Source organism: Elgaria multicarinata, chromosome 1 (assembly GCF_023053635.1).
Source record: "Elgaria multicarinata webbii isolate HBS135686 ecotype San Diego chromosome 1, rElgMul1.1.pri, whole genome shotgun sequence".
In the NCBI taxonomy this organism is placed as follows: Eukaryota; Metazoa; Chordata; class Lepidosauria; order Squamata; family Anguidae; genus Elgaria; species Elgaria multicarinata.
In genome coordinates this window covers 45,492,676-45,514,887 of record NC_086171.1, presented here as the reverse complement: position 1 = coordinate 45,514,887, position 22,212 = coordinate 45,492,676, and the positions used below count along the sequence as shown (strand labels likewise).

The 22,212-nt window shown below is 43.8% G+C and overlaps 1 protein-coding gene across 1 annotated transcript in view; it reads left to right on the top strand.

Moving 5' to 3' along the window:
* Nucleotides 1-22,212, top strand: part of ITGA8 (integrin subunit alpha 8) — a 155,652-nt gene that overhangs the window by 43,976 nt on the left and 89,464 nt on the right. Inside the window, exons 7-13 of the mRNA XM_063147540.1 lie at nt 751-876; nt 2,748-2,792; nt 4,650-4,693; nt 6,456-6,512; nt 6,763-6,815; nt 13,920-14,125; nt 14,913-15,104. Of these exons, the coding sequence (XP_063003610.1) occupies nt 751-876; nt 2,748-2,792; nt 4,650-4,693; nt 6,456-6,512; nt 6,763-6,815; nt 13,920-14,125; nt 14,913-15,104 (723 nt within the window). The remainder of the gene's footprint in view (nt 1-750; nt 877-2,747; nt 2,793-4,649; nt 4,694-6,455; nt 6,513-6,762; nt 6,816-13,919; nt 14,126-14,912; nt 15,105-22,212) is intronic.

Genomic DNA, 22,212 nt, shown 5'->3' with positions numbered 1-22,212 from the left:
CTTGATTCACTATTACTGTGTTCTGCTGCAGCCATTTATGTCTGGCAAGAAGCAAATTGGTTGTTTAAAAAAGGAAGTACATTTTACCATGCTGCTGTTTCTCCTTCTCCCTTCTTCTTTCACTGAGCGTCATCAGACCGGGGGGGGGGATCGTGTTTCCCTACCATTGCTTCCCCCGTCCGCTTCTGTCCCACAATAGTTCCTCTTCCTTTACACACTGAAGAAAGAGGAAGTAAACAATGACCACGTGACCCTTTCAGTGGGCGTTTTTATCGTGCTGCTTCTCCTGCACACAGCAGGAAATGGCGGCTCATTTCGCATCCCCCACAAAATTCGGATTTGCCACGGTCTTATTTTGTTGCAGAAAGAAGGCCAGAGGGAGCGGGAGATGTGTGGGAGGTGGGTGGCATCGTCAAAAGACCTGTGAAAAGCTGTGAGTGGCCAGTAACAAGCGTGTGATAAAACGCTTGTCTGGTGACGCTCACTCTCTGCCAGTTTGTGCAGTTTTCCCCTTTCCCTCCAACTTCACTTTTCTTTTGTCTCATGTTTGTTTATTTAGATTCTGAGCCTGTGCACATTTGTTTCTTAATTCAAATGCTTCTTTGAATTTGCTCCCCACACACGTAATAATCACTGCATCAACACTAAATGACGGTTTAGAAATGTACTCTTACTTGCTATTGTTTAATTAACTTGCTGCCTGCAAAACCCTGCAAAACTCTTTGATCTGTTACGTTTTTTGAATCCCAGGTCAGATTATCACCAGTAGCATTGCAGATATTATCACAGACTATTCCTTCAAGAATATTCTCAGAAAACTGTCACGAGAAAAGCAAACTGGTGTGGCACCATCAGTATATGATGACAATTATCTGGGTAAGTTGTAGGATGATTTTACTGGACATTGCATTGTGCTCGTCTGGAAATATTGTATAAAAATCTTTGCTCTAGAGCAGGAAGAGAGATCCACATGTGTCAGAAACCTCCTGAGCATATCTCCAGTGTTTTGGATACAAATCATGAAATTCAGCCAACATCTATTGAACTTGCTGGGCAGATTTTTTTGATATGAATGGGGATGTGGGTCTGTTTCCAAAGACACCCCTTGTTACCTCTCACTTGTGTAACACTTACAGCTGGATTGGAGGTCATAATAATTGTCACATGTTGAAAACTAACATTTAGAGCTTTTAAAACCTTGATCATCTAAATACATGGTAGAGATTATAATTAATTGCTTAAAAATTGTGCATTATTACCTAAAACAGCTGTAGCCTAAATCAGGATAAAGGTTTTATTGTTGCACTACATGTGTTAATTAATTTACCAATGCCAGGATGCCAGTGTTATCAGCTGGCCATGGCAAATAACATAATTATCACTGTCTGTACTTACTGTATTTCTTTTCCTTCTGACCTCACAGTTTGTAATCTTCCCTCTCCTCCCCTCAACCATGTGCAATTTAGGTTAACACTTCAAGCTTCATCCAAAAAAGCTTATTTATTTGTTAGTCTTTAAGGTGCCACAAGACTCCGTGTTGTTTATGCTGTAATAGACTAAGGTAGCCACCCCTCTGGAAATTGCTGCTTTATTTCAAACACTGTTAAAGATGGATGCTGTACAAATTCTCTGACCTTGTTCATCAACTAGCCTTTCTGCTCTCTAGAGTAGCCTAATTTGTACTCTAGAAAGGTGCAGTGGCAAGGCAAAATGTATGAATCTTGAATAAGAGCTGGTCTTTACCATGAGAAATAAAAGATTTCTGCTTTCATTTTTCAGTACATACATGAAAACTTCAGATGCGGCAGTGTCCATCCGATAGGAACGTAGGAAACTGCTTAATATTGAATTAAACTATTAGCCCAGTATTGTCAGCAATGGCTGGGTTCACACAGCACGCTAACCCACCATAGTTTATCGTGTTGTCTGAATACAGTGTATTTTCCACAGGGTAGCTTGTTAACCATGCTGTGTGGTTTCTTTTTCTCAAACAAATCACCTTGAGAACGCATGACTTGTTGTTGGGTTGCTCAGGGTGGTTAACCCACACTGCATGGTTAATGAGCAACTCTGCAGAAAAAGCACTGTGTTCAGACACAATGATAAACCACCCTGTGGAAAAAGTGCTGCATTTAAACAGTATGATAACCCACCCTGTGGAAAACTCACTACATTGAGACAACATGATAACCCACCCTGTGGGAAATGAGCTGCATTCAGATGACACAATAACGCACAGTTCAACAACAACCCACACTGGGTTGGTTAGTGTGTTGTGTGAACCCAGCCGATGACTGGCAGCAGGCTCTCCCAGTTTTCAGACAGGATTCTTTCCAAGCTTTACCTGGAGATGCCAAAGATTAAACATGGGATCTTCTCATGCAAAGCATGTGCTCTACCACTGAGTTACAGCCCATGTCCACTAGTGACAAAATATAATACATTTATGTGAATTAGAAAGTATTAATGCACTAACAGTTAATCTTGAGTTATAACCACAGCCATGTTTTTTCCTAGTGGCTTCACTTCATGGATTTATTGTGCTTCTGAGACATATAATGAAGTTAGTTGTAAAATCCTGACAATTTGTTTTTCCTTTCCTGGCCTTGAATACTTTAGTTTATAATATTTATTTTAATGAAGATTATTGAAACAGAGAGTAGATCTGGTTGTCCTTCCAGAAACGAGTCTCTTCAGACATAAGTGGTTTGACAGGGCTTCATGCTTGCATATTTCCTTTTCAACAGGGTACTCAGTGGCTGTGGGCGAATTTACTGGAGATTTTCAACAAGGTAAGAAGCCAATATCCTTCAGTATAAAGTCTGCGGCCTGTGACTTTCTCATTTACTCTACTTCATGGGGGCAGTCCGAGGGAGGAATTCCATTTCAGAGATGTTTCAGGGGCCTCATTCCAGTAGTGTGTGGAGCCAAAGGCAAAGTGTGTGGGGACAAAAATACCAAGAACACCTGCATATTTTAGCTTAAAGCTTTTACTGCCAATAACTAAACCGTAAGAGGAGCTTTTCAGACTTTTAGAATGGGGAAAAACTACACAGAAGCAAGGAAACCATGAAGTGCTTGGCAGTTGTGGAGAGGGGGTGGGGCCAGGGAAAGGGGGTGGGGCCACCTCAGACTACAGCCATCTTGACAGGAAAGACAACAAAATGAATTGTGTATTAGGTGCATTCTGCATTGGTTCCTGTGTCACGGGAATGTAATGTGTGGATGTATTATACATATGACCCCTGATCTAAAGCTCTGTATGCATTCTAGTTAAGGATGTTGAGGACATCCACAACAGAATCAAATTTGTTCATATTTCTATGAATCCAACCCACAGAGTCTGCAGTGGACTGGCTGGCTTCTCCCGAGTCATGTGGATTCCGCAGACCGTTTCTTTTACTTTCTAGAACATTATGCAAATTTAGTCATTGAAATAATAATTTAAAAAATTGGCCTAAAATTGGCCCATTTGCTAAAGCAAGAAAATGTACACTTGGGGAGGGGGGAGGGATTTGTGTATTTGGAGGGATTTGTGGATTTCCACAAGTGTAAATTTGCGCAAATTTGGGATATCGGGGGGAAATATCCAATTCCATCAATGTGACAGAACAAAAGGCATCTGACGATCTGCGAAATGGAGATAGAATGGATCTATACATCCCTTATTCTAGTGCATACATGGAGATTCTCTTTGACTGAGGGCTCACCTACACCAAGCAGGATATTCCACTATGAAAGCGGTATATAAAAGGCAGGCACCACACTACTGCTTTACAGTGGTATTGAAGTGCACTGACAACTGTTGGGGCCCCATTGACACATACCATATACCACTTTCATACTGCTATATCCTGCTTGGTATGGCTCTTGCCTTTTATATACCACTTTCATAGTGGAATATCCTGCTTGGTGTAGATGAGCCCTGAGTTTCTGCATATATCTAAGCCTTTTAGCATCTTCCCAGTGTTTATTGAAGCTCTTATGCCCAAGGGGAATCAGTAGCTCGCTTCTGTAGATTTCTGGATGAGACTGAGGCCTTAGTTAGACCTAAGGTTTATCCTGGGATCATCCCAGGCTCATCCCTGTTCATGTAAATGACACACAGGATATCCCAGGAGCAGGCAGGGATGACCCCGGGACGATCCCGGGGTAAACCTTATGTCTAGCTAAGGCCTGAAGTTCATGAATGCAGTCACATGCACTGAATCAAAATGTTTCCTCTCTTGAGTCTCCTAAAATTGTCAATCCTCTATCATGTATATTTTACTTTACAGTACAATATGGTCTATAGTACTGGATAAAGACAAATGATATGGTTTGGTCCTGGGCTTTGTACTGTAGGGTTTTCTCGGGTGCCTGTCTGAGCAGGATCTGTGAACAGATCTTCTGCAGGAGAACTTAGATTAGTTGACTTGATGATCAGGGGGGCAGGATGGTGTTAATATATCAGGATGCGCTACTGCAAACGTACCATTTTGTATTTCACCCTAGGGCTTCTGGCAGCTGATCTCTTCTTCTATGTGTCAAATAATTCAAATATGCCCTGGTGTCTGCTGAAAATATAAAGAAATTAGCCGTTTCTGAGAAATTGCTGTGTAAGCCAGCATTGCACTGATTTAACATTCAGACTATTCATTTCTCTTTAGAACTGGTAGCTGGAGTCCCAAGAGGTGCACAGAACTTTGGCTATGTATGTAATCTACCAAATGTTTAATTTCTCCTCCTCTTCCCCGCTCCCTTCCTCTCCCATGAACGAGCATTGAAAAAGGTATATTTGTTTTACTCCATAAAAAAAGGAAGAAGCTCAGTTCCAAATTGAAATCCATCCTTTAGTTTGAAGTGTAGCCTTAGTTAACAATGAAGTATGCAGATACTATAATGAGGAAAGGCAACGTGGCATTCAAGATACTGTGCACTCGTTTAGATGAGCCTTTATACACACCTGATGAGAAGTTTTTCTTTTCTATGCCTCTCTTCTAGTGGATTCCTATGTAATGTAGCAGATGGTTTTATTTAAATATGTGTATAAAGAGTTAGAGGATCATTAGACAGGGGAAATTGCATTTTCCTGCTGTCATGTTATTATTATTATTTATTTATATAGCACCATCAGTGTACATGGTGCCGTTGCTCTGCTCCCCACTTCACTTCCACATTGGGGACGAGCTCAAATTACATGAGGGAGGAAATCCCGACAAATCCTGACTTATTTAAAGAAAAAAGTCGGGTTTTGTGAAGCTTATTTTAAGAGGTGAAAGCAGGTAAATGGAGAGGGAGAAGCACATCAGGATCACTGGGTCGTCAAAATGACCCACAAAGATTCATAATTGGCCAGTCACAAGCATGGGATAAAACGCTCATCTGACGACACAGTTCGTCAGTGCGGTTCTCAGAAGAAATTGTTCTTAGCCCTCATTTAGGTGTATCCGGTTTTGTTACCACCTTTTAGGGAAGAGACAAAGGCAGAGTAGCTGCAAACCATCAGAAAGGAGCAAAGCAGGGACTGAAGAATGGGGGCTATTTGTGTTTTGATTAGTTATATCATTGTAATTGTATTTTTCCCCTCTCAGCTTGAAATGGGGAAAGGCACAGATTTAAGCCTTCAGAGATACAATCAGGATAGAGAAGACTGAGAGAAGACAGCCCTTTTAAGAGTATCTCATATGAGCAAGTGTTAAGGACCTATTAAAATAAAGAAATTGGTACTTATAAAAACACTTTTCAGTACTTTAAAGGCACCTATCAAGAAGACAGAGAGGCACCTGCAAGAAATCAGTGCATGAAATCATAAATATTCCTGTTGTGTCTCTAACGTATGACACAACAGGAATATTTGTCATTTCTTGCAACTTGGAGTGGACTTTAGTCCACACAAGCATATGTCATAACAAATCCGTTAGCCTACAAGGTGCAAAAGACTAATATTTATTTATCCATTTGTTTATTTGGAATAGTGATGTTTATATAGTATATTTAGAATAGGAAGAATACATTTTTCTCCCTCTCTCAAAATACTAGAACACGGGGTCATCCCATGAAGCTGATAATGGGAGATCCAGGACAAATAAAAGGAAGTACTTCTTCACACAGTGCATAGTTAAATTATGGAACTCACTACCTCAAGATATAGTGATGGTCACCAATTTGGATGGCTCTAAAAGGGGGTTGGATACATTCCTGGAGGTGAAGGCTATCAATGACTACTATCGCCAGTATTCGAGGCTGCTGGGGAACATAGATGGGAGGGTGCTGTTGCACCATGTCCTGCTTGTTGGTCTCTGGGCGATGGCTGGTTGGCCACTGTGTGAACAGAATGCTGGACTAGATGGACCCTTGGTCTGATCCAGCATGGCACTCCTTATGTTCTTAAGTCAAAATATGGATCATTGTTAAATATTCTGGAATACACCATGTTGCCGTGTAATTGACAGCTTTCTCTTTTCTATTTCCAGGTTTCAATTATAAATTCCACAGATTTGACCTTCATTCAGAATTTCACTGGTGAACAGGTAATTTCCAAGCATTCAACATACCTGCATATCAGTATTTTAAAACAGGGAATAAAAGGCTCTCCAAAGAGTAACAGCGCAAAGAGCTTCGGCTATTGGGCGGTATAGAAATGTAATAAATAAATAAATAAATAAATAAATAAAGTATATTTTAAGCAATTATATCTGTGAAATGGGATGGGATGGAATGTTGATATTTGTGAATAGAGAAACTAAAGGGATACTTGATAAGGGCGCTCTTTATTTACAGATGGCATCTTATTTTGGATACACTGTTGCAGTTTCAGACGTTAACAATGATGGGTAAGTTGCTAATGACAACATATTCACTGTATGCTTCATTTTCTATATCTACAGTGTTTAATTCAGATTTAGGCCACTAAATCTTAAACTGGTCCTCTGAAGTCCACGGGACAATTCCAGTGCCTTGAGCAAGAGCATTGCTTAACTGTGTGTGTTTAGTTAGAATTGAACTTCTAAACCTTTTAACCCCTCCTCCTAAAATTCCCAGTATTAAATTATCTTTTCATATTCTAAAAACCAATAATACCAATCTGCTGAAAAGCCAAAAAACAAACAAAAAACCTTCTGTTCTTCTTTCTCTGTGTGGTTTTATTCCTAGGTTTTCAGGGGGTTTCTAAACTTTATGGATAGATGTTTTCCTTTTCAGATTTGGTTCTTTCTAGTCAATCAGAATTGGAGTGTTGCAGAGTTCAAACCAATGTTTGTTTGCAATGTATTTGTTCCTTGGATATTTCAATTTTCCAGCAACAACCAGCTGCATCATTGGCCAGTGGAAAAGATCTCCACTCCACCAAACACAGCTAATGCATCCACTGAAGCTTGGAAAGCCATGTGGCTGCACAAATGTCAGGGCATCTATTGGCTAATGCCCAAGATGCACCACTGAAGACAAGCAACTCATTCTTCCTTAGCATGCCTGCACCATTTTGAACACTTTTTCTTCAGTTTTTTAACCATTTAATTTAGAGGCTGAATGCTCCTTACTGTACTGCCCTAGCAGACATGCTCAACTAGTCTGTTAAAACAGGATGGGAGGGATGAGTAGGAAATATGCACAAAGGGTACATTCTAGAAGAACCGACATTAGTTATATTTGCCCATGATGGTTAAGTGTTTTGAGCTAACCATGATGACTTAGCATGTTGTGTGAATGGTGTTTTTTATGTAGCCACCGTGGCTACATAACCATAGTTTAACCATGCAAGGGTGACCATATGGAGAGGAGAGCAGGTAACCATTGTATAGAAAAGGGAATTTCAGTAGGTGTCATTTCTATGCATGCAGTACCTGGTGAAATTCCCCCTGACCAGATACAAAAGAGGGCAGGGCTCCTGCAGCTTTAACCGTTGTGATGAAGAGGGAATTTCACCAGGTGCTGCATGCATACAAACGACACCTGCTGAAATTCCCTTTCCTATGCAACTATTAAAGATACAGAAGCCCTGTCCTCCCTTCCATATGGTCACCCTAACCCATGCTGTCTAAGCACTTGCTGCAAAAGAGTTAGTGGCCCTAAACATGGCTTAGCATGTTGTCTGAACCAGCCTATTATTGACTATTTAGAACTATTTAGAGTGAAGAATTTCAGACCCAGTAGCCAAATCAATCCCTTCGGGGGTCCCCAATCCAACCCTCCACAGAAGGCCATACCCCTTCTCCTGGCTTCGCCCCTTTCTCCCAACCACCAGTCATGAGGTGTTTTCCCAGCTTTTATGTAGTTTCCCCCCATCATTTGAAAAGGTTGAGATGCCTCTCGTAAGACTTAGGCCATAGCTAGACCTAAGGTTTATCCCAGGATTGTCCTGGGGTCAAACCTGTTCATCTAGGTGACACATAGGGGATCCAGTGCTCAGGCAGGGACGAACCCGGGATGATCCCGGGATAAACCTTAGGTCTAGCTGTGGCCTTAGTTACTGGCAGCAAGAGCTCTGGGGTTGTTGTTGTTGTTGTTGTTGTTGTTGTTGTTGTTGTTGTTGTTATATCTGGCACCACCCCTTCTGCCTTTGGCCCTGCCGCTGTTGCCTCTGGTCCCACCCACTACTGGAATGTGGCCCCTGGGAACTTCTCTGGAATGGTACTGGGCCCTTGGGCCCATAGAGGTTCTGCACCCCCTGATTTAGAAGGTTTCAAATCAAGCAGAGTTTTAATTCTTGAGCTTTGGGAATCGCCTTTGGCTTCTAACATATAAATTCTACACATTTACTTGTGTAAATTCCTATCTCTCAAAGGCAGGGTGAATATTCAAACTTAAAAATAAAACAAGAAAAACCTCTAAAATAGCAAACCTCAAAGCATCAGGAAAAGAACGCCACTGAATTAGCAACAAAATAAAAAGCCCAGTTCTCATTTCCATCCCAGCTCAGCTCAGGCCATCTCATGTTTTTACTGCTTCCTGTTCCAATGGCCAGCTCCCGGTTCAACCCATTCATCCCAAGTCTACTCAAATCTGGAGAAGCGCTCTGAAAACAGTAGCTGCTTGACTAACAACAGTCAGGGAGGGGGAGGCTTTTAAGAGATCTGTAAGGAATTCTTACACAGCTGGAGATGGGAGTGGATAGAAACAAGAGGTCTGAGGCCTGATTCTTTTAATAGGTTTGAGAAAAACAGGGACATGGAGAAAATATTTTCTTAAGACCTTCCTCCAGTCCAAAACTGAGAGAGAGATTCTGGATTGATAGGGGCCTTCCTTAGTCAGACCAATGTTTCATCTATCCCAAAATTGTCTACCCCAATCTTCTCAAACCTGGTGCTCTCCAGACGTGTTGGACTCCAACCCCCATCATTCCCAGCCTGGGGATGATGGGAGTTGCAGTAGAACACATTTTGAAGGCACCAGGCTAGGGAAGGCTGGTGTACACTGACTGGCAGCAGCACTCCAGGATTTCGGAGGGGGTCTTTCTCATCCCTACCTGGGGATGCTGGGAATTGCACCTGGGACCTTCCATATGCCAAACAGGTGCTCTGCCACTGAGTGGCAGCTCTGCCGTTAAAGGCTAGCAGCGCAAAGGATGGATTGCACAGATCTTCCTACAGCTGCTCTGGGCTGTTTCAAATAGACACTGGCGGCAACTGAGAAATGAGAGGAGGCCATCGGAGAGCGATTTATGCCCACAATCCGTAGCGCAGAGGAGAATTATTTATGTTAGGTTAAACCATGTGCCTAATAAAAATGCATTAGCAGCCTTCTATTTGTTATTATATCGAAGCCTCAAATACTTCGGCCTTAACCTCGCGATGCTGCTCTCTGCTCCTGCTGTTAACCGCCCAGCAGCACATAAAAGGATTGTATAAAATTCCAGCAGGTGGTCAGCGTGTGCTTTTGAATGCTGTTTTATTAAAGAGGAAGTCACTGTGCTGCTCCTTATGTGAATGCACAGGACCAAGGAAATGGTTTGATTTAGGGCGCATGAATGCACCGTCATGGTGCAGCCGTGAAAGCAGCGCAGCAGTCAAGCACCGTAGTGGATCAAACCCTTCTATCACTATGGAATGGACTGTTTCTCAACCAGTATTGAGTGCATTAGTGAGTAGGAATATGGACTTCACAGATTTCCAAAACGCTGCTAAGAGACCTTTATAGCCTAACACAGTGAGTAGATTTTAGCAGGCTTAAGCTAACAAGAGCAGGCCCTGTTCCCTGGATGGCCCTTTCATAGTTATGTCACCCTTTTCTCATAGGGCATGACTACACCAGGAGAGGGGAGGGGGAGGATCTCGCAATATGTTGATGGCGAGATCCTCCCCCTCAGTCCACATGGGCTGCGTGACGATCGCGGTGGCCATTTTTTTTACAGTGAGAAGAGCTGGAGCACACGAGCACTCTAGCGAAAATTTCAATGTAATAATAATAGTAATAATAGTAATATAGTAGTAGTAGTAGTAGTAATAATAATAATAATAATAATTTTAAAAAACCCTGCTCCCCTCCCCACCCCAGATGGGCACAGAGCTCCTGAAGAGCTCCGTGCCCCATGCCTGTTCCCAGCTCCTCGCGTTTACTCGCGAGGAGCTGAGACGAAACCGGGCAGCCGCCCACACCTCCCATGGTCTCGGGACGATCCCAAGACCACGGGAAAAATCGGGCTAAAAGCCGTCCCAGGTCATCCCTCCCTGCCCCCGGAATCCCCTGTCCATCATGTGGATGCACAGGGATGATCCCAGGGCGATCCCCTGAATAAGGCATTGTCTAGACATGCCCAGAGAGTCTTATCTCGGGATGAGCTGGGAGGTTTTCACTCTTAACCAGCCAATTATTTTCCCAGCGTAGATGTTTTGGGAACCTGTGAGAGGGAGCTACCCGGCTCCTTCTGAGAGGCGGAAGGAATACAGCCTGTCAGCTCCTGAGAGAGAGGCAGGCACATAGCAGAGAGGCCTATAAGGTGCAATGTACAACCTTCATGCTTCGGCTTTGCTTCAGGAGGAACTGTGCGTGCTACCGGCCTGGAGAACCTGCTGTGGCTCAAAGGGCCGGCTTCCCTCTTTTGTGGGGCCCCCGACAGACACACAACTATGAAAGCTTGATTGGCTGGAAGGAGGTGCTAACTTTCTTTGCATGCATAGATTCTGCCTCCATTTCCCATCAATAAACTGCCATCTTTTTGCACAAGTGGCTTGTTTTCATCTTGATAACCAAAAGAAGCTGATTGACAATTTGGTCCTGGCAGAACCAGAACCCAAACTCAACACACGTCCCTTTTGCCCTTTTTTTCCTTTCCTTTTCCCCCCCTTTTTTTTCCTTGAGCTTGGCTCAAACGACGAACCTATTTATAACTGAAGACAAGCAGAAATGTTCATTTCCACTGCAAACAGATGTTTTAAAACATACAACTCCCCATGCACTGTTTGAACACTTAAGGAGGGGCCAAGCTGGAGGGGGGGGCGGGCAGAGAGAACAAACAGCAGTGGAATTGACATCATTGTTTTTGTTATCCGAATTAGGACATGGAAAACAAAATGCAGCAAAGAGTTTGAGCAATGACAAGAATGGCCTGATGAGAATGAGTTGTTGCACTGGCGTAGGAGTTCATAAAATCAGAGGAGAGAGTCACAATGCTAGGGGACAGCTGTCCCCGTGTGCTGGAGCAAGACCTGCCCCCCAGTACTGATGCCAATGGGCCATCCTCTCTGCTTCGCACGAGTTTCCCTCTCAATCCCCATGCAGATGTTTTGCATAAGGGACTTTCAGGGGCAGCTCATGGTATGTGCAAGCACCAGGGACAGTAGTTTTAAATCTGAGCTCAAAACAGGCAGACGCATTTGTTGGCAATGACCTGGTTCAGACGTAAATGTTAAACTATGCTTTAAGAACATAAGAAGAGCCATGCTGGTTAATGTTTAAGCCAGGCATGGGGAAATTCTTTCAGCCCAAGAAATTAATTCCATTTGGGAGAAGAGCATAGGAAGTGCCATGCTGGATCAGACTAAGGCTGTTGCTAGACGAGGGTTTAGCCCGGGCTGATACCAGGGCTCACCCCTGTGCGCCGACGCACAGGGGATCCCGGGGTCAGCCTGGGCTAAACCCTCCCTTGACCCAGGATAACTGGATCCACTTGTGGCCCGGTATTTCCACAGCCCCGGGCTCAGCTGGTTCCGCGGCTTTTCCTGGCTACGTGGCTTACTCACGAGTAGCTGGGAGAAGCTGCGCACTGGGCACAGCGCTCCATAGGAGCACTGTGCCCATCGGGCCGGGGGGGGGGAATCGTGGGGGGGGGAAATGGGGGCCGGGGGGAAGAGCGGACCCGGCAGGGGAGATGGGGGAAAGAGCGGAGCCAGGGTGGGGAGATGGCAGCAGGGGGGGATCGGAGATCGCGGCTGGGGGGGCGAAGGGGGCATCGGACATGGTGAGTGGGGGGGCCAGGCGAGTGAGCGGGGGGCGGCCGGCCGAGCGAGCAGGGGTTGCGAGCGATCGAGCGGGTCATCAGACATTGTGGGGGGGAATTGGGGGCAGGGGGGAGCGGGGAACCCTTTTTAAAAAAAGAACTACCTTATTGTTGGTGCGCTCCTGTGCACATGGCCCCTTTAAGTTTTTTAAAAAATGGCCGACGCGACGGGGCTTTCCCTTACCCCATCATGTGTCACGTGTAGACTGGGGTGACGGCCCACACTAGCTGCAGCGTGGGCTCACCCCTACTCCCCACCGGATTAACAGGTAGGTCTAGCAAGGCCCCAAGGGTCCATCTAGTCCAGGACTCTGTTCACACAGTAGCCAACCAGCTGTTGACAAAGGGACCCACAAGCAGGAAATGAGTGCAACAGCACCCTCCCACCCATGTTACCCAGCAACTAGTGTATATAGGCTTACTGCTTCTGATACTGGTGGTAACACATAGCCATCAGGACTAGTAGCCATTGATAGCTGTTTTCTCCAGGAATTTATCCAACCCCCTTTTAAAGCCATCCAAATTGGTGGCCATCAATACCTCTTGTGGTAGCAAATTCCAGAGTTTGGCCACACTCTGTATGAAGAAATACTTCCTTTGATTTGTCCTGAATCTCCCACCAATCAGGTTCATGGGATGAACCCACTGGGTTCTAGTATTATGGGAGAGGGAGAAAAATGTCTCACTATTCACATTCTCCACACCATGCATAATTTTGTACAACTCTGTCATGGCCGCCCTTAGCCTCCTTTTTCCAAGCTAAACAATCCCAGCTCTTGTAACCTTTTCTCATGGTGTGTGTGTGTGTGTGTGTGCACGTGATCCAGCCTCTTGATCACTCTAGTTGTCCCTTTCTGCACTTTTCCAGTTTAATGTAACAACAACAACAACAAATCGCTTATTAGCCAATCAAGCCATACACATACAGAAACATAATAAAATATTCCTCTCAGCCAGATACAATGTGTTAATAAGGTGGATAACAAGAGCAAGTTAAAACATTTTGTAATCCTGAACAATATTTGCTATCATGTTATATTATACTGACAAGGTTAGTCTTTTATGGCAGCCTGTGAATTTCGTTTCTCCAGAGCCCGTTTGACAAACTTGGCAGACCTATATGACGTTTTTGATTTTAGTACTGTCTAGGCTAAATATATTACGTTGTTTTTATTAATTTCTGCTCTTTTATCACCATATGAGCTTTTTCTTTGCATAATTTGATTGCGTAAGCTGCCTTGGAAGGGCTCTTGCCCTGAAACACAGCCTAGAAATATTTTAAAAATAAATAAATAAGGGTTCACTTCCATTTTCAGTTGATTGCAGTTTAGAGTCGCATCCAATCCTTAAACTGTGGTTAACTTAACTATGGTTTATTGGAACAAGTCAGCTTCATAAACCATGATTGCCCATCTGTATGATTCTTTAACAATGCATATCATTTATGAAAAAGGGGATTCCTCTGAAGTTTGGATTGACCCTTCCGTTTGTTTTCTCCCTACAGGTTGGATGACATCCTAGTTGGTGCTCCTCTCTTTATGGAACGTGAATTTGAGAGCAACCCTAAGGAAGTTGGGCAGGTGTATCTTTATCTGCAAGAGAGTTCCCTACTCTTCAGAGAAGCACAGGCCCTGTCTGGCACTGAGATGTTTGGCAGATTCGGCAATGCCATTGCACATCTTGGAGATCTGAACCAGGATGGATATAATGGTAAGACATTATTACTTCTGTAGAGGGTGAAAACAAATTATTTAGGTAGCTGAATGTGGGAATGGTTCAGTTGCAAAGACAGTTTGCTTTGCAGTGGAAAAAACTATGTCTTGGTATTGAGCCAAGTGCTTGACAAGACGGCCCTTTCCCCAAAACATGAATGTGTGATGATGTAACCACATCATGGAAAGGTGATGTGTTGTGCCCATGTGGATGGGTGTGTCTCAGGCCATAGCTAGACCAGGCCTATATCCTGGGATCGTTCCAGGATCATCCCTATGCATCCAAATGACACACAGGGGATCCCGGGAGCAGGCAGGGATGACCCCTCCATTTGCCAGGGATAATCCTTAGCTCTAGCTAAGGATTCAGATTCACAATCCAGATGGGCCTCAGATTGGATGGTGGAATGGCCAGACCTTTCAAGCAGAAAGGCAGCAACAACTGGTAACTCCTCATTTGCATATTTCAGTTCATAGGGAGAAGCATACTATCAACTCCATGCAGCTGGATCCAGGTGAGGGAGTGTTAGCCCAGTTACTTTGGAGATAAGGAGGCATTCCCTCTGCCATCCCACCCACACACCCCAGGATACCCAACCATTTGTAAACTGTTAAAAAGTGTTGTGAAAAATTGACCAAGAAATCGAAATTATTCATGAAGACAAAAAGTGTTCCTGAATTGAGCCCTGCCTAATTTCAAGCAGGCCATTCTGATCTTCTTTCCAGTGAGGAATTGAAGCAGCTGCCTTTGTAACTTTGCCACCTCTTTCCTTGTTGTTTTGCAGACATTGCAATAGGCGCACCGTTTGCGGGAGAAGATAGAAGAGGGAAAGTCCTCATTTACAATGGAGTCAGTAATGGGTTAAATCCTAAGCCTTCCCAGGTTCTCAGTGGCATGTGGGCCTCCCCGTCAGTGCCTGCGGGATTTGGTTTTACACTAAGAGGAGATTCAGACATAGACAAGAATGATTACCCAGGTAAGGTTCTTCCACAGGAGAGGGGATTTCATCCCTTCTTCCTCTGGAAAATGCATCATTCCTAAGCGGTTCTCTTTGGGAAGGCAGAGGTCAAAATACGGAATAGGCTTCACTTTTGTGTATAGCCCTTGCTTGGCTTCCCTAAGAATTTGGAGTCGGACAAAACAAATACTCCCTTTCCTGTCCTGAGAAATCATCCAAAATGCAAGAAAGACAGAAACAGATACTGTAACATAAAACACCTGAACTGTTACAAAGAAAAAGAAGGGGGAGGGAGGAATGATTAACCCTTCTGCTCCCTGTCAAAAAATCTGAACCAACGAGTCGTTTCACTGCATCTTGAATGGCTTTCTGCTGGGTTTGGCTTTTTTTGTTTTGCTTTGTTATTTAAAATATGTATATGCCCCCTCTTAATTTTGAAGATTCCCAACGTGACTAACAGATATAATATTGCTGCTATAAAAACAAAGCAAAGACATCTGCAAGGGAACCAATTAAAAAGTTACAGTTCAGAAGTACCAGAATTTATATGGCCTCAGCATTTTTAATTTTGCTGCTTTATATAGGAACAGACTAGTACCTTTTATTTGTGGTACTAAAGTATTGTTTAAAGATGTCTTCTCCTGGTGTGAATGTGAAACTGATGCCCAAATTAGTGCCCTCCAGATGTTTTGAACCACAACTTCCAGCATTCCTGAGCATTTACAATTCTGGCTGGGGCTGATGGGAGTTGAAGTCCAAAACATCTGGGAGGCCCCCATGTTGGGGAAGTCTGATATAAACCTAGCTGCAATGAAGTCACTACAAAGTAGCATAACACTGTGCTTAAAGAGATAAGCAATAAGCGGAAAGTTTCCCAAGCTATGAAGTAACTGGGTGGCTTTAGAGAAACATTTGTCTTTCTACCTGATCTCTTCCCCACCTACCCCCCTATGTATAAGGGAAGCAATAATAATGTCAACCTACCTTGCCTGGATGTTCTAAGGATTACTAAGATAACATTTAACACACTTAAAGCCCTTGGGCAAAGCATTATTTATATATTGGGTTGGATCCAGACTAAGGCCATAGCTAGATGGGGCTTTATCCCGGGGCAAACCCTGGGATCATCCCTGTGCGTTCACATGACACACGGGATCCCAGGATCAGGGAGGGATCATCCCTCCCTTGCCCTGGGATATAGCCCTCCACTTTGGCCCCAGTTTTTCCGTGGTCTCAGGCTGAGCCCGAGACTGCAGAATGTGTGGCCCATTGCTGTGGGTTGACCCGGCTCTGCGTGATTCCTTGCCGGGAGCTGCTCACAGGAGTGCTGCTCCCATCGGGGGTAGGGTGGGAGGAGTGGGGAAATTAATTTAATTAAAAAAACCACTTACCTTTTGCGCACAAGCGTTCATGCACTCCCGTCGCTTTAAGAAAATTTTTTAAATGGTGGGCGCGACACCTCTCCTCCTGAGGTTTTTGCGCGTCGCGTGTAAACAGAGGAGGGATCTTGTGTTAAACACAACGCGAGATCTTCCCTCCTCCGTCGTGTGATAAAAGGTAAGTCTAGCTAAGGCCAAGGTTAGTCAGAGTTTAGTCCCAATGGAATGATTGGGACTTAAGTTAGTCGTGACTAACTTCTCCCATAAATTTCAGTTGGACTAAAGCATATCTGGAGCCAATCCACAAACTATTGTTATTGGAAACACACACACACACACACACACACACATACAAGAAGGAGAGGTGTTATGAATATTCCTCTGTTGCCTGCCTGCCCTGATCTTTCTTCCTTAATTAGAATGTTTTCCCTTAGCGATTAATATTTTACTGATGTCATCTGGTATTTATCAACACCGCTTCACTATTGGAGCCTTGCGCTCTTTATTTTTGAAGCTGAGCTTATCCAGTTTGGGGCAGCGTTCCAACACCATCTGTAGTCTAAATGCACAACATCAATTTAATTTGATTCTCTCTGTTTTCCCCCTCCTCTGGGATCAAGCATACGGCAGACCACAACATTTCTCTTTGTCGGAACTGGGGAAGGCTCTCGGCATTTGTAACATAAGCCACACAGTAGAACTGCTGTAGTCCAAGCCTTAGATTGTTTTGCTGGCATAAACCCTGTTGTAATTAATGGGAGAATTCTGGATGAACGTTCTGGAATATCTTTGCCACTGTGCTCTATTAACCTACTGTACTAATGTTTTTGGATAGTTTATGTTTTGTGATGGTTTACAGTGATTATTCCACCCCCACCCCCACGCCCCACTCCTCCTTGTTTGCCTTACTCCAGCTGGTGGGGGTTGTAGTTCTGTGTCCTCATCTGCATTGACTTTGGGGAAAAGGAAAAGGTGGAAAAGGAGGATAAAAATGTGTGGATTTTTTAAATTCCCTTTTGGGGTCTTTAGTGCTGCAAAGGCAGGGCCTTCAGCATACTTGGAAACAAGTTCCACAGAGTTTAGTGGGAGTTGGGACCAAGCAACATGTTATGTGGGAGATAAGTAAGATTTCCTGACTTTCCACCCTCTTTTTTAGGCCAGATCTCCACCAAGCAGGATATGACACTTTGGAAATGGCTTGAAAACGGTATATGGAGCGTGTCCTGGGCCCCAACAGTTGTCACTACTATTATAAACCATTTTAAAGCAGTAGTGTAGATCCTGCCTAAGTGGCTGCAGAAATGTATGTACTTGATTGGAGCAGCACCATTCAGTGCCGGTCCAAGACATTTTGCTGCCTGGGGCATGGGGGGGGGGGGCAAAGGACATGTTGATTCCCTCCTGCGTTCCATGTACAGAAGCCAAGTGGACTGGACTGAGAGTTGAACCTTTCTTCAATACTGGCAACAGGATAGAGAGGACAGCTGGCTATCTTAGGGGGCACTGGGCACATTCAGCTCTGTCCCCAGCACCTCACTGCCTCTCCATGGCCCTTAATATCTGCTGCCCGAGGTGGCTGCCTCACTCTGCCTCACGGTAGGGCCGGCCCCGGCACCATTTCTCTAACTGAAATATCTACCACCACCAATGAAGTGCCATGATTCCTGTGGTGGTGGTGGTGAAATACAGATACCTGTATTGTGCTTGTGTTTCCCCCCACAGCAAAGCTAACAGCAGTAGTTGTTTTGGATGGGAGACAACTTCAGTTAGAGGAATGGTTAAATAGCTTCTCCTGCAAAACTGCTGCTCTGAAGCAAGTCAAGCCCTCATTCTGCAGGTGCTTTTGCTTTCAAAAGAAACATTGGGCGATCCAATGATGGATCTCCTACATAATGTGTAGATTGGCCCCTTTACTTCTAAGTAGATCTCTGTTCAGCTGGTGTTGGGGATACAGGGAGGGATGGTAGAAAAATCCACAACAGAATCAAATAAATTTGGGTTTCTATGATTTTGACTCACGGATTCCAGAGGGGACTCGATTTTCCCAAGTCACATGGATTCCATGGACTTGCAGACCATTTTTTTTTACTTTCCAGAATTTTATGCAAATCTAGTAATAGAAAAATATGTAAACTAAAAATGTTTGCCAAAAATTTGTACAGATTGAATAGTTTGAAAGTTAAAAAAACTAAAACTAAACAGGCAGCAATCCTATTTTATATTTGTGTCAATCATCTTAAAGTCCTTTCCAGGCTTACAGTTTTATAATAATAGTTATACTGGAGACAGGAGGGAGGTGGGATGAGGATAAGAAATCTGCCGGTATATTTCATTTAAAAACATGCTGTTGGTTTCAATAGAGGCCTTAGCTAGACCTACCTGAAAGTCCGGGGGAGAGGAGGGGAGGCCTCGCATGGTGAATAACGCGAGATCTCGCCCCCGTTTATATGTAAGGCGCGAAGACCTCAGGAAGAGAGGCGTTGCGCCCACCATTTTTTTAAATTTTTAAAGAGACAGGAGTGCAGGAGCGCTTGAGTGACTCACAGTGAGGGGTATTTTTAAAAAAATTGATTTCCCTCGCTCCTCCCACCCTACCCCCAATGGGCACAGCTCCCGGCTCCACGGAAGTAATCGCGCGGAGTCAGGTAAACCCACGGAAACGGGCCACACACTCTGCGAGACCGCAGAAAAACCGGGGCCAAAGGGTAGGGCTGTATCCTGGGGCAAGGGAGGCATGATCACTCCCTGATCCCGGGATCCCCTGTACATCATATGGATGCACAGGGACGATCCCGGGTTTCACCCCGGGATATAGCCTGGTCTAGCTAAGGCCAGAGTTGCGTATGCCAATGAAAATAAAAATAGATGGTTAGAGGACAACGGCCTTAAAATATTTTCAAACAAAATCTTCCAAGCTGTTACTGGATTTGAAGAACATAAGTAGATATGGGTTTTTTTTTAATTAACAGATATAACCATGCTTAGTGGATAATTTATTTTCCTCTGCTTAAGAACTTAACATCAATATCTGCCTTGAAAATGATCTTGAAGCAAAATCCAAGGTCAAGTATGCTAATTAGAATATCCACATGATGGTGGAGTTTTCTTCTTAAATTTTGGACACTAGGAAGGTTTTGGAGAAGCATTTAACCTTCTGAGTCAGCTTTTTTTTTTAAAGAAACACAAACCAAAAACGGCTCTGTATTATATTTTCAGTTAGTGCTAAAATAATAAACTGGACACAAGCACTGAATACAAACACCTGAATGATTAATCTTCACAGTATCCATTTTTGCTATTGTATGTGCTGGGGAGCTAAGAAGAAAAGGGGGGGGGGAATCTCCTGCTAATTTCTGAAGTATAATTGAACCTAATTGCTTTTGAGTTTGTTGCTTGACATGTGTTTTGTTTAGAAACTTTTGATACAGTCCTTAACATGCATGTGGGCATGCCCAGACCCACCACACAGCGGAGAAAGATTGACAGTTGTAGATGGGGTGGAGGTCAGTGTGGTCAGCCCTTTCTCCAAAGACATTTTTAATCTAGATAATTAAATATATAAAAGGCACAGTCCCGCTGTACATGTCGGTGTGGATCCCTGTCATACTCAATGGACCTTTTAACTTTTCTCTCCCTTTGGGCTTTGGCTGGGCACGGATATGCAGCCATTTCCTGGGAAAGTGAGGTTTACGTGCTACAGAATAATCAAGCCATCTCTCTACATTCAAGTAGGTGACTTGAGCTCCAGTCCTTTTGCACACAGGTGGTGGATTGTACCCATAATGATTACATTCCTAATGTGAATTTAATGAGCAAATGATGTTTTAAATATGTATATATCTGGCACATTAGCTTTGTTGGCTGAGATAGTATATACAATATCCCGTCCATTTGCTTTTCAGAGAAATGCACACGTACATATCTCCAGATCCATATAGCTTTTTTTTAATTGGGATATTTATCTTGCTTCCCTCTAAAGCATCCACCATTTAATGACAAAAGTGGTAGTATTGGGCAATGCCATCCTTTTGGTGCATATGTGAGTTGAACTGTCATCATGTTTGGGACTAAGGAGAACACTGAACATGTGAAGTCCACATGTTAATAAAATTACCCCATGGTGGTGTTCAAATTGAATGGTCACTTAGCCAAGAAATAGCCATGTGGGGGCATTAGTCACTATCTCAGCTGTTCATCAAAGCAGGATGGCTCCAGAGGGTGGCAAGATCTGGCATTTGCCACTGGCCCCAATACCAGGAAGGAGAAAGGGGCCACACCGCACTACCATTCTCGTTATGCGCAGAGCAGCCAAGAAAGTCAGAGCAGACAGAGTGTGAGAGAATTCTGTTTTTATGCCCTGTTTTCTCCAGGCTATGGGGTAGCACTGAACATGCCCAGTCCAAGACTTTCATTACATCCCCCCTTTCTACCTCTCTCTCTCTCTCTCTCTCTCTCTCTCTCTCTCTCACACACACACGCACACACACACACACACACACACACACACTATTTTTCTCACTCTGTCTCACAAACACATACACACACACACATACCTGTAGGCTACATTGCATCTCAGGCCATGGCTAGACCAGGCCTATATGCTAGACCAGGCCTAGACCAGGATTGTCCAGGGATCATCCCAGTGCATCAAAATGACACACAAGGGATCCCGGGATCAGGCAGGGACGACCCTTCCATTTGCCTGGGATAATCCTTAGGTCTAGCTAAGGCCTCAGTGTGCCCAGTGGGCCTTCATACCGCAGTATATTATGGTTTGAACTCGAATTTAATCACTGTGGATTTATGTTTAAAGGGTGACTAAACAATGATAGCGATATTTTAAGAAAGCTACTGCTGTGATAAATGGGAAACAATCTCTTAAAAGTGACGAATTCTGCCTACTCTTTCTAAAATACTGCTCTTTGATGGTTCCATCTGTTAAATACATCAAGATGTACAGCAGGAAGAAACCCCTCCAGCTTTTTAGTGGCAAGGATTTTGAAGATATAAAGTAGAGACTTACAAGCAATTCTACACCCACCAAATTTTTAACCCAGTTATTATGCATTTTATTATGGAACCCATTCAAGAGAAATATTCAAGGCAAGGGAGAGAAAGAATGGAAAAGAAAATTAAGGAAGTGTTTTGATAAGACCTATTCTGTGGCTGCGGGTTAGTCAATGGATTGGAGCCAGTAGCTGACAATTTGGCTTATCACCATCCAGTTCATTGCCAAGTTGTCTGCAAATGCTGTACTGCTCTGATTTATAGAACTAGAAATTGCTGTATATTTCCATATTTCAGGAGAGTGTAGTAAACATGACATGGCTGCTATTGTCAAATCCCAAAAAGCCAGTGGAAGTGATAAAGTAGCATAAGAACATAAAACAAAATGTGCTGGATCAGACCGAAGGCCCATCTAGTCCAACATTCTGTTTACACAGTGGCTAACCAGCTGCCCACAGGAAAACCACAGGTAGGATGTCAGTCGGGCAGTGAATCCACTCCTGGTTTCAGTCAGAACCAGCCAGAATTCTAAAGGAGCTATTCAAGGTGTTTCACACATGACATCGCAGCCACCAGCCTCCACTGCTTATTACCTCTCCTAGATCCTGAAATAACATGCTGGTAATCACTATATCCTGTAACAATGTCTGCCTGGATTAGCTGACAAGTGCCGTATCAAATCACTTCCAAATTACCTGGCAAGTGGAGTCTTGAGTACTTGAACATGGTACACATTGGGG